The following is a 12,297-nucleotide window of genomic DNA, read 5'->3' on the forward strand; positions in this document are numbered from 1 at the left end:
TTGCCAGTGCCATAGCCTGAAGGCCATTTATAATCTAAAGGAAGATGCTGTTTTATGTAGCAGAAAAAAACTTTATAGGACAAGAGGTGTTAAAGCATGAAAATTCAAGTCAAGATGGGGGTGGTAAATAAAAAGATCTGATAAAAAGAAGGGAACCTAGTTATGTTTTGGGAAGTATCCCTAAATTTTGATACATAACTTTTCTGTCTCAGAGATTATCTTTCGGTGCTTGCATTAACGGTATTCTGGGTTGTGTAGGTATCGGAGCTGAATGAGTAGTAGCTGGTGTTCTTTTAAACAAATGACCTATCATTGTTACTTTGTAATTGCGTATCATTATACAATTTCAAGTTAAACTAAACCTTTTTTATTTGTAGGTTTGCAATTATAGATCATCATCATTTTCTGATGTAGAAACTCATTTCAGAACATGCCATGAAAACACTAAGAACTTGCTATGTCCATTTTGCCTCAAAGTTATCAAAATTGCAACACCCTACATGCATCATTATATGAAGCATCAGGTGAGACTTACCAGTTCTTATTTGCTCATGTTGTTTTAGCAAAAAGATTATTACTTAGAACATTGGTTAGATTTGTTCTGCAAGGGAAGCAAGATTTTCCAAATGACATGATTAATTTGCAATTAATGCTGAATTACTTGTAAAACTTCCACTTTTTTTCCTTCCTTTCTGGTGATGTCGTGGCTTATAAGTGAAAATTCTGGAAGATAGCTAAAAATAAGAAACTTAGGATTGAAGGAAAAAAGGGAAGATGAGTGGAATATCCACAAGATTGGATATTTCGGGGTCCAGGAGTGGGTATGGGAATGAATTTGAAGGTAGTTACCAGGGTAAAGGTGAGCTTGAACTAAGAAAAGATTGAAGGGGGCACCTGGGTGGCTCAGTTGTTAAGCATCTGCCTTCAGCTTGGGTCATGATCTCAGGGTCCGGGGATCGAGCCCCACATCAGGCTCCCTGCTCAGCCGGGAGCCTGCTTCTCCCTCTCCCTCTGCCCCTCCCCCTGCTTGTGCACTTGCTCTTGAAAAAAAAAAAAAAAGAAAAGATTGAGGACTCATAATCTTGTTTTCCTTTTTTCTTCCAACCTTATTTCCACTTTTTAGCTCCCTTAGGATGAGAATATATGTTGTTATTATTGACCAGAAGTGGTCTTTTGTAGCTGCCAGTGATAAAGGAAACAGTAATGACACTTACTGCTTGGTATATGAACTCTGCCGAAGAACTATATTTAGGTCATCACTTGTTTTGTGGATGAATTCTGCTAGTTGTGCTACATAAATCTTTGCGACCCAATATTAGCGCTTAATACCCTTCTCTTCAATTCTGATGTTATGCTTACTGGTTCTTTTCCTGAAGTAATTAAACCATCCTTTGTTTGGGCTGAAAACTTTTATGTAACACTGATTCTGTTCTTAAGTGCTTGAAAGAGCAACAACATTCTGTTTGCCAAAATCAGAAGTCACTGGATTTACTGAATCTGATCATGTAATCAAATTTTGCCACCTACCTAATCAGCTCATTACATTTTTAAAAATTTTTAATGAAATTGGCATGCTGATTGGTGTTCACTTTGCTTTCAGTTCTAGTCATTTGATAATCATGAAATCAAGTTGTGGTTGTTAACTGGGAAAGATCATAAAAGTAGAATTTCCAAGTGAATTTTTTTATGTTTTTATTTAAATTCCAGTTATTTAACATACAGTGTAATATTAATTTTCGGTGTAGAATTTAGTGATTCAGCACTTAGATATAACACTCAGTGCTCATCACAAGTGCCCCTCTTTATCCCCATTACACATCTAACCCATCCTCCTGGGCACTTCCCCCCCTGTAACCATCAGTTTGTTCTCTACAGTTAGTAGTCTGTTTCTTGGTTTGCCTCTCTTTTTTATTCCCCCCATGTTCGCTTGTTTTGTTTCTTAAATTCTACATATGAGTGAAATCATACAGTATTTGTTTTTCTCTGACTTATTTCATTTAACGTAATACTCTATAGTTCTAGCCATGTCACTGCAAATGGCAGGATTTCATTCTTTCTTTTATTGCTAATATTCCATTGTGTATGTGTCACATATATATACGTGCTGTATAATATGTGTCTCTGTCTTATCTACCTATATATCTATGTGTATATAGCTCCTTCTTTATCCAAGTGAATTTAGTATCTCCTATGTTGTGACTGGGATGATACTCATCTTTGAGAAGTTCTGGCAAAATCTTTCTATTCTAGGTTTCCCCAACACTGTTCCATCAGGTGTTAAGAGATGTTTCCCCCCAAATTGTTACTAGTAAAGAAATTGGGCAAATGCCTAGATCTACAATATCAAACAGGTTTGCTTGTCTGTTTTTTAAAACAGGACTTCTCCGAGCTTCTAATATGCTAATGAATATTGTGCATCTCCAAGCAAGGGGTGTAGTACTTATCAGTTCCCAAACTTTTTTTGGTCATTGAGCCCATTATTTGCACAATATGTAATAACATTTTTTGAGAACTAGAGTTTTGGAAACACCATTCTTGGTACTCTATTTCATCTTTGGCCTTAAATTTGAATGGGAGAATGAGATGTAAAACGGTAGTGCTATTTCATTATAGGTCTTTTAACATAATTTTCCCCCACAGCTTTCCTAAGCTCCAGAGTGAGATGTAGATATGGGAAGAATGATAATTATGAAAGAGATGTGTGGGCCCACTGTGTGGGCTATGTGATTTATAAGGTTTTTATACACTGAGTTTAATGTCTTGTCTTGCCATTGTTGCCAATTTTCTTTTGTTTATATGGAATATTTAGGAGGTAGGCAGTCAGCAAAAGGGGACTCTATTAATCAGTAAAAAGGGGAATCTACTGATAAGGATCATCAGCGACCTTCAGGATATTTACAATTTGCATAATTATTTACCAAGACCAGAACACCATAGCTGAGTAGGACTGTAAACTTGTAATTGAGATGACATCATTAGTGTGGTTTTAGACAATAAGAATTGTTGATTCTATGGCTCATTTTATTGTCTTCAAAGACTGTGGTTGTAACTTTTTTTTAAGAAGATATATTAAGTCTTGGGTGGTTTTAGAGTTAACAATCCAGTTTGTATGACTTTTAAGAAATAATGAAAGTGATTTCGGATGTGTCAAATATGGTCATTAGATCTTTAATAAAAATGTTAAACATTTAACATATGTAGTCACTTACCTTACGGCAGCAGCAGGTGCTTTACAAGGATTATCATATTCACAATCACTGTATGTGTATTATTATATTTCTAACTTTTAGATGAGGAAACAAACTTTTAGAGAAAGTAACTTGCTCAGTGTCCTTCTACCTAATAAAAGGCAGAATTAAAATTTGACTTCAGAGCCCAGGCTTTTACTGCTTTACCAAAGACCCAGATTTCACATTGACATTAAGTCTAAGGGCAGAAATTAAATATAGTCAGAATTACTCTTAAATCCCTCAAGTCTCCCAAGTGTAGTATGCATATCAAAAAAGTTCAAAACAGATCATTATTTCTCTACCCTTGGAATAGATCACTGTTTCATTGATTGAACATGATGTTATTTAAAAAGGTACTGTTTCTTTATCACTCTTACTACTTTGAAATGCATTTATACACAGGAGAAATGTGCAAGGATTGCATCCAACTAAGAGAATAATAGATTAATATATTCTATCTCATGACTCTGGACAAATGTTTATTGAATGGAATGGCAGATGTTTTGAACTAGTTAAATTGTACTTGCTTCTCATATGCACTCTCTCTGTCAGTCTCTTGCTTTCTGCCTCACAGTCCAATTATTTAAGAAATATTTATTGAGTGTCTTACTATGTGCCAGGGGCTATTTTGGGTATTATATAGTAGTGAACAAAACAAAGTTTGTGCCCTCTGGAATTTGAATTAGAGAAAGATAAATACATGCATGTTTATGTTTGAATGTGTATGCTTGCTAGCTGGTGATAGAACTGTGGAAGGAAAATGTGGAGGATAGAGAGTGCTAGGGAGGTGTTGGGAATGAAGGAATGGTTGCTGTTATGTACGTAGTGTGGTGAAGTATGAGCCTGTCTGAAGGATATAAAGGAATAAGCCATGTGGAAATCTGGGAAAGGAAATATTCCGTAGGCATTGAAGTGAATGTATACATGGGGCACTCAGAGAACAGCAAAGAGACCAATTGTGACTAGAGCAGAGTAAACTAATAAGAGGAAAACAAGTAGCAGATAAGCTTGTAGCAGTAGAGTGCAGGCCAGTTCATGCAGAGCCTTGTAAACCGGAAACAGGACTTTGGACAACCATCGGAGCATTTAAGTGTGTGAACAATCTGCCATGTTTCAAGATCATTGGCAGGTATTGGGAGAATAGACCACAGGTAGGAAAGAACATAGCAGGAAGAAGATAGGAATCCAGGTAAGTGGTTTGGACCAGTATGGCAGCTGTAGTTTGAGGTAATAAGGAGTGGAAAGATGATGAAAGTTTTTGAAGGTAGAGCTGACAGGTTTTATTAATAGGTTGGATATGGGGTGTGTGAGTGAGTTACCAAGTTTTTGTCTGAAGCAGCTGCAAGAATGGAATTTTCGTACACTGTCATAGGGGGAAGATTGAGAAAACAGATTTGGGGGGACAGGGAGGTAGGGAGAAAATCCAGAATTCGGTTCTGTCCATGTTGATTTGAGATGCATATTAGCGCTCAGGTAGTGATGTCAGGTAGACAGTTGGATAGATAGTATTTAAAGCCATGAAACTGGAGGAGGTAACCTGGGGAGTGATTATAGATAAAAGATTTCTGGGAATCGAATTCCGGAGAACTTTCTTTCTGTCCTGTTGTCTTAGTATCTGTTTCCTGGCCAAGTTTTCTCTTTTTCTGCCCCTTCCTTCAGCACATATAAGTGAATTTTTAAAAATTGCCTGTATCTACGATATAATACAATGTACCACACTTCTAAAATAGTCTTAAGATGCAGCTAGAATAGTAATACAAACACATTATGTTTATACATTGCTTTGAATTTTGTTAAGAGCTTTGATTTATGAGATGCCTGCTGTATGCTAGTAGTAACTGTGCCAGGTACTTCTCAGTATATTACCTTGTTCGAATTTTATAAATGATTGAGTGTATTTAAATGGAAATAGTGATGTATCTGGCAGATTGTAACTTTCGAGAAAACATTTTTTTGTATTTATGTATTAAGTATATATATATATATATATACACACACACCTACATACATATATCATTTCTTAATGAGACCATATGGATAAGACTGTAGTTGATAGTATGTAGTAGAAAGAACACTGGATCAGGAGTCTAGCAGTGCCAGTAACTGATTATGGGGGAGTGGTTTAGATTTTTCCTGGGTCTTGTTTTCCAGCTGTAGAATAACAGGATTGGGGTTAAAGAGGGACTCACTCAAGGGATCTTAATCAGTAAATAGATTGGCAGTAGTTGTTCTGATTTATGTGTCCATACCAACACTGTTCAATGTTCATGCGGCTGTTGAACTTAAAATTAATTAAAGTTAAATAAAATTAAAAAATCAGTTCTTCTGTTGCACTTAGCACATTTTAGGTGCTCAAAACCATACGTGGCCAGTGGCTACCATATTGGACAGTGCAGCTGTAGAACATTTTCATCACTGCAGAAAGTTGTATTAGCACTACTTTATACAGCCATTTCTATAACAGCCTTCTTTGAAATGTCTGGTTAAATATTTGAATTTATTTTACCAACTTGTCAACCAACTGGAAATAGCAAAAATTTAAAAGAATTTACCTTTTTCTAAGATAAAAACATAGTCTAGCTCTTTTTAACCATATCATGTGTCTAAATACTTTAAAATTGTAATTAGATAAGCTCTCAACCACTGTTGAGAGAACTTTCATTAGAACCTACAGGTACAACTCTTACGTTCAGTTTCTCTATAGGAATAGACATTTTTGAAACCCAAATACTAATGCAGAGTGTTTTAAAAAATGAAATAATATTTTGCTGTTATTTATATCGGTGATGTAAAATAGTAGTTTCGAAATTATTTAGGTATCATTAAAATTAAATCAGAGCGGTTTAAGGACACATTTGTGGTTGTAGAAATTATTTTTCCTCCCTTTTCTGTTTTTAAACAGAAAAAAGGAATACATCGTTGTACAAAATGCAGACTGCAATTTTTGACATGTAAAGAGAAAATGGATCACAAAACTCAACATCATAGAACATTTATAAAACCTAAACAACTGGAAGGATTGCCTCCTGGAACAAAAGTGAGTTTGAATGTGTTGTATTTGAACATTTCGTATGATAATAGAAATTAACTCCTGCCTTCTTTTATCTATTGAATATACTACTTTAAAAAATGATGTCTGATTTTTATTAAGCCTTTAATTTTAGGTTTTATCATTCCTATGTCTAGAAAAAAACCTTCTGACCGTTCTTTTATGGTCAGTGGTGTGTGCTGTGCTAAAGTGATATTCCTTTGTAAAAAGTGCAACTAGATTAACTAATCCCTGGGTCAGTGGGTTGTGTCAATATTATATAGGCTGTGTTTGAGCTATTCCAGTTGGCTTTATCTGCTAAACTCTAAGATGCTTGAGATCAGGACTCATGTTTTATCTTTGTGTCCTCAGCATCTGGTATAGTGTCTTGAGTACCATAGATTCTCAGATGTTTATTGAAGTTGTTATTACTGAGTCTACTGTCAGAGAAAGCAAGTTCTGCTGCTGGATAGCATTATGTTTTCAGTGAGCAAACAACATGTCTGACTGCATACTGATGATTGTAATTTACTTTTCCCTTTTTGCCTTATATACCTCTGTTTTCTCTGACTTCTTTATATACAGTCAGCTCTTGAATATTTGCTCCAGTGGAGGGAAACAGAGGCATGGATAATCCAAAGTGAAATAATCCCCAAAACATTTATATTTGGCTTTGGGTACTTACCTTTGAATGTGGGTATGTCTGTTATTTGAATTAACTAAAACAATATAAAGCCATGCTCTGAAGACCTAGAGCAAGAGAAGCTATCCAGCATCCTTCCCTGCAGTCCATTCATTCCATGCTGGGACTAGACATGCAGAACACTAATGTAAGCAGTGCAGTCCTCTCTCATTTTCCCTTATTAATAATAGTAATAATATTAATAATGATACTAAATGTTTTTATAGCACCTTAGAATAAGGCTTTTGGTATGCTTTTTCATACATTCCATTATTTAATCCATAGAGCAATCCAGTGCGGAAGACAAGTCAGTTATTGCCCCATATTATAGATAAAGAAGAGGATAAGTTACTTATTCAAGGTCACATGGCTAGGAAGGCATGGTATGAGATTTAACCTCAGGTCTTTTGATTCCTAGTCCAGTGCTTTTGTGTGATACCAAAACATGTATTTCATAGGACTTCCTCATAGTCTGTTCCTCAAATACATGGGAGAAGTGAAGTTAAATGATTAATGAGAATGATGGTAGGCAGTTGTTTTTCATTGCCATCCAACACATATAATTTCTGAACACTAAATGATAAGCTTTATATTAGTTCTCCTTAAGGAAATTCTAAATATTATTAAGCTTTCCATCAGTATAATGAATTGATGTAACCTCTCCCATAACCTTTGTATACATAAATTGCCTAATGAGCCCCTGGAAAGAGGAGGTCATGTTTACTCTAGATCTGTTTGTTTTATAGTTTTTGAGGGGTAATGGAGGCCTTTCTAGAATTATTTTTTGGGCTCTGAGATTTAAATTTTGATCTCTGTGTTTGTGAATTGAGTTATATCAGAGCATAAAAATGACTATGGAATGTGCTCTTTTAATAGTCATATAATTTGCATTAACTCCTAATTATACATTAATAACTGTTAACATGACTGATATCAATACAAAAAATGTAGTATTACAAGCGAATAAATATCAAGTTTAATTTAATTTAATTTAATTGGTATGAACATTTAGAATAAATGGAAGACTTATCCAATTATAGTTTATACTTGCCCTTTCCAAATACTTGATGTTTAACTTTTTGTTATACAGTGATATTTTAATACTAATGCCATGATTAATTTTCTAAAGCAAACATTATCTCCATTTTTGTAGGTTACTATTCGAGCTTCAGTTGGACCTCTTCAGTCAGGATCTTCAACTACACCTTCCATTAGTGCAAGCACTTCTACCCTTCAGCTCTCACCTCCAAGGACTAAAAATATAACTGCTAAAAATCCCACAAAATCTAACACAAGCAAACCTAATCCAACTAAATCCAATACAAGTAAACCTAATGCAAGTAAGCCTAATGGAAGTAAATCTAAATATAAATCAAAAATCTCTAATATGCAAAAGAAACAAAGCACATTGGCTAGTAGCAATAAAAAAAGTAAAGTCAATACAGCATTGAGGAACTTAAGGTAATCTTTTATTCCTCATATATAACACTAATTTAATCTTAAGTATGAAAACTTTAATATAAATTTACCCTATTACACAGCTCTCTTGTACATTTATATGCTATCACTATGACATAAAGGCCAAGCAAATAATAAAAAGGTATTTTTTTACAACTGTTGAACAGCACTTGAATTATTATTTTTTATAAAATTAATTTATTATACTCGTATTATTATATGTTGTGCTTACATCTTGTGATGTTTGTATTGCTTAATTTAGTCCCTTTTATGCCAATGAAAACCACTGACTTATGTTAGATTGTTTACACTTATTCTAGCTGTTGTTCCATAACAGATTTTTCAAATTATAACTTTCTGTTTAAACATGTTCATTTTAACACCTTGGCCTTAATTAACAGAATATTAACAAGGCCCTTCCTTATTATTTTTGTTTTAAAATATATTTTTATCATTTTCTTTATATCTCCATAAGGTATCGTCGGGGAGTTCACAAGTGCATTGAGTGTTGTTCCGAAATAAAAGATTTTGCAAATCACTTTCCTACGTATGTCCATTGTAGTTTTTGCAGATACAACACTAGCTGTAGCAAAGCCTATGTAAATCATATGATGAGGTAAGATGAGTTAAACATCTGTAATTACTAATTAAAATTATAGTTCAGAAAGTTTGCTTTAAAACAGTTATCCTTTTAGAAGCCAAGTTTTCTCTTTAAGGAGCTAAATATCTAGTAATAGGGAATTTTTGGGATAATGCCTGGTACTATTTTCCCAGCATTGTAACTCATAAAATTACTGCAACTAAAATTGTAAGAACAGTTAGACTAAGAAATTAGGATAGGTTTGTTAGGGAAATGGTTTCTCTATGGATATTTTTTTTTCCTATAGAATTTTTTAAATTGTCATTTTCAAATATAAAAAGTCAAGTGTTTTAAATATATTTACCAAATACATGTAATCTCATGAATATTATTCTTTTCAAAGCAGTTACTTTGAGAGACTCTAGGATTTTTAGTGATGTTAGGAACTTCATTCGGTCTGTTTTTCACTCTTTCTCTATAATCCATTGTCTGTCCATCCATCCATCAAACCATCTATCCTTGCATTCATTAAGTGGAATGAAAGACTATTCAGAGGCCACTGTTGGAATTCTTTTTTATTAATTTTTAATTAATTCATTAATTTTTATTAATTCATTCAACTTAGGTTATTTGAATACCTAATATTTGCTCTATGCAGAGAAAGCCTTCACAGCCTTGCTTTCATTTGTATCTCATTAATAGAGGCGTCCCTTAGGATGGATTTTTATTTTTTAAAAAATAATCAAAAATTGTTTAGATATAGAGCAGTTAGGTTGATTATTCAAAGTGAGGTTCCTTTTTTTTTTTTTTAAAGTTAGAATTGAAGTATAAAAGTGATTTTCTTAAAAATCATAAAATGACCTCTGTGTTACTTTCTGGTCACTTATCAGCTACTGTTTTCAAGGATTTGCCCACCTTTCTTGATGGCTTTAGCACCTCTCTCATACGTTCTTCCCCTTTATTAACCTGACCTCAGGTACCTGGACTTCTTCAGTGCCAGTGCTTCATATCAACTGTTAAGTTATTATACCCCCTTTCTTATACCACAGTACCATTTTAATCTCACCATACCAACTGTTCATTGCTTTCCAATTCCCGTTACCTTATAGGGGTAACTCCTTTTGAGTTTTTAGGACTTTGACTCCTTTTTCCAGTCCAGCAGCACCTGTTTAACTTTACAGTCAACCTCACCCTCAGGGTCATCTGTTTTGATTGCTGCTTTGTTATTGTTCTAGAATCCTTTACATTTTTAGTCATGCTTACCTTAGCATAAAACTCAACATGAGACTGGAACATCTTCCTCTCCTGAAATTTATGCCCAGTTCTAGACTACTCAAACACTGTTTGATTCAATCAACTCTGGCTTTGTGGCATTTAACTTTCACTGGGTCCTATCTTTATTTTAAAATACTTCTTTATTTATTTTTTAAATTTTTTTAATACTTCTTTAGTTTTTTTTTATTATTATATTCAGTTAGCCAACATATAGTACATCATTAGTTTTTGATGTAGTGTTTTATCTAAAATGTTCATTTAAACTTTTTCCAGTACTCTGGAGATTTTATTTAGTTTCTTAGCTGTTAACCTGGCCTGATATTAAGTACGCAATTGGAAGTCATCCTTTTAAATAATCTTTAAAACGTCAAATGTTTTTCTTGTTACTTTTATTCTTGGCATTGATCTCAAAAACCAAATATGTTCCACTTCTCCAAAGCTAACCCTGTCCCTTGTCTCCTCTAGTTCTTACCAATCTTGTTTAGTTAGCTTGCAACTTCATCTCTTCTCTCTCCCAGGTTCCTTCTACTTATAAACATTTTCAGGTAATTTTTTTAAGATGAGGGAAATTTGTCCCTACTGCTTACTATCCTTATTTTTTGTCTTCCTTTTACCATGAATATTTGTAACGGGGCACCTGGGTGGCTCAGGTGGTTAAGTGTCTGATTCTTGGTGTTAGCTCAGGTCTCAATCTTAGGGCCTCAGGCTCATGAGTTCAGCCCTGTGTTGGGCTCCACGCTAGGCATGGAGCCTACTTTTAAAAAAGAAAAAAAAAAAAAGTGTTCACTAGCTTATTTGTGATTCACTTCTCTACGTTTTTTGTTGTTGTTTTTTTTAAGATTTTATTTATGTGTCAGAGAGTCAGCGAGAGAGGGAAGACAAGCAGGGGGAGTGGGAGAGGGAGAAGCAGGCTTCCTGCTGAGCAGGGAGCCCATGCAGGGCTCGATCCCAGAACGCTGGGATGGTGACCTGAGCTGAAGGCCAGACGCTTAACGACTGAGCCACGCAGGTGCCCCATCACTTCTCTACCTTTTGAATATCATCCCCATCTACCAACCAATACTGCCCCTTTAAGGATTATTTATCACCATATTTATTCACTTTTTTTCACTCTTACTACTCCATGACTTCTTTAGAGTATTTGAAGTTGTTGTCACTCACTTTTGAAAGTATTCTCTTTAGTCTCTGTTAATCTGTTACCACTATCCTTTTTCTTCCTTTCTGGCTACTCCTCTGTTTCATTGCCTTTTCTTTCTTTAACTCATCTTGCTTCTTTACATTTCCTCTTTTGGTAACTTAACCACTGTCACTTTTACCTTTCAAATTTAAATCTTCCAATTTTAATGCTTAGTCTTCCTGAGATCCAACTCTGTATTTCTAATTATTTTATATGTATTTTTATCTTTGACTCGCTAGCATCTAAAAAGAACCCAAATGAGCCAAATGTTATCATCTGTCCAGAATTCACATGGCAACCACCCAGATACTCTTTCAGGGCATCATTTCTGGTGGAACACCAGCTGGAAATAGTTTACTATCCCAAGTTTCTGAAGCTTGTGAACTTCTCTTGATCAGCCACTATGCATCATGGTTTTCTGAAACTCCCTTTTAGGATTCTGCTACTCTGCTTCCCAACTACTGCACTGGTCTACACCTGTATTCCATTTCCTCTAAACAAAGCCCCAAGCATCCTTTCCCCCAGTATACTGCTGTGTGGAATGTCTCTTCTTTCTGTGACAAATACATGGTTGCCCGAATGGGACTTTAATTCTGCCCTTAATTTTTAGGGGGTCAAATTGGAAAATGTTTTCATTTTGTTAAACCAAGGGTCATTTCACCTTTCCCTCTCCCATTTATCATAGGCTTCCCACAAGTCCTATGGAACCTCCAGATCCATTCTATTCCAAAACATGGCCAATTAGCCCACCTCCCCCCATACCCTTTTTCCAATTCCCGTCAAGCCCCAGCCCTGCACTTCATTGTCTTCACACACTGAACTCCTATTCATTGTTAGCCTTTTATGGAACTGAAAGCTTCCATTGCC

The 12,297-nt window shown here is 35.0% G+C and overlaps 1 protein-coding gene across 7 annotated transcripts in view; it reads left to right on the forward strand.

The window, feature by feature from the left end:
- The window catches only part of ZNF280D (zinc finger protein 280D), a 127,552-nt gene that overhangs the window by 60,540 nt on the left and 54,715 nt on the right, over nucleotides 1-12,297 (forward strand). For all 7 annotated transcript variants that reach the window (XM_040620605.1, XM_040620603.1, XM_040620607.1 and 4 more), the window contains 4 exons: nucleotides 378-524; nucleotides 6,133-6,267; nucleotides 8,094-8,401; nucleotides 8,874-9,014. In XM_040620605.1, coding sequence (XP_040476539.1) covers nucleotides 378-524; nucleotides 6,133-6,267; nucleotides 8,094-8,401; nucleotides 8,874-9,014 — 731 coding nt within the window. The remainder of the gene's footprint in view (nucleotides 1-377; nucleotides 525-6,132; nucleotides 6,268-8,093; nucleotides 8,402-8,873; nucleotides 9,015-12,297) is intronic.

This window comes from Ursus maritimus, unplaced genomic scaffold (genome assembly GCF_017311325.1).
Source record: "Ursus maritimus isolate PB19 unplaced genomic scaffold, ASM1731132v1 scaffold_35, whole genome shotgun sequence".
NCBI lineage: Eukaryota > Metazoa > Chordata > Mammalia > Carnivora > Ursidae > Ursus > Ursus maritimus.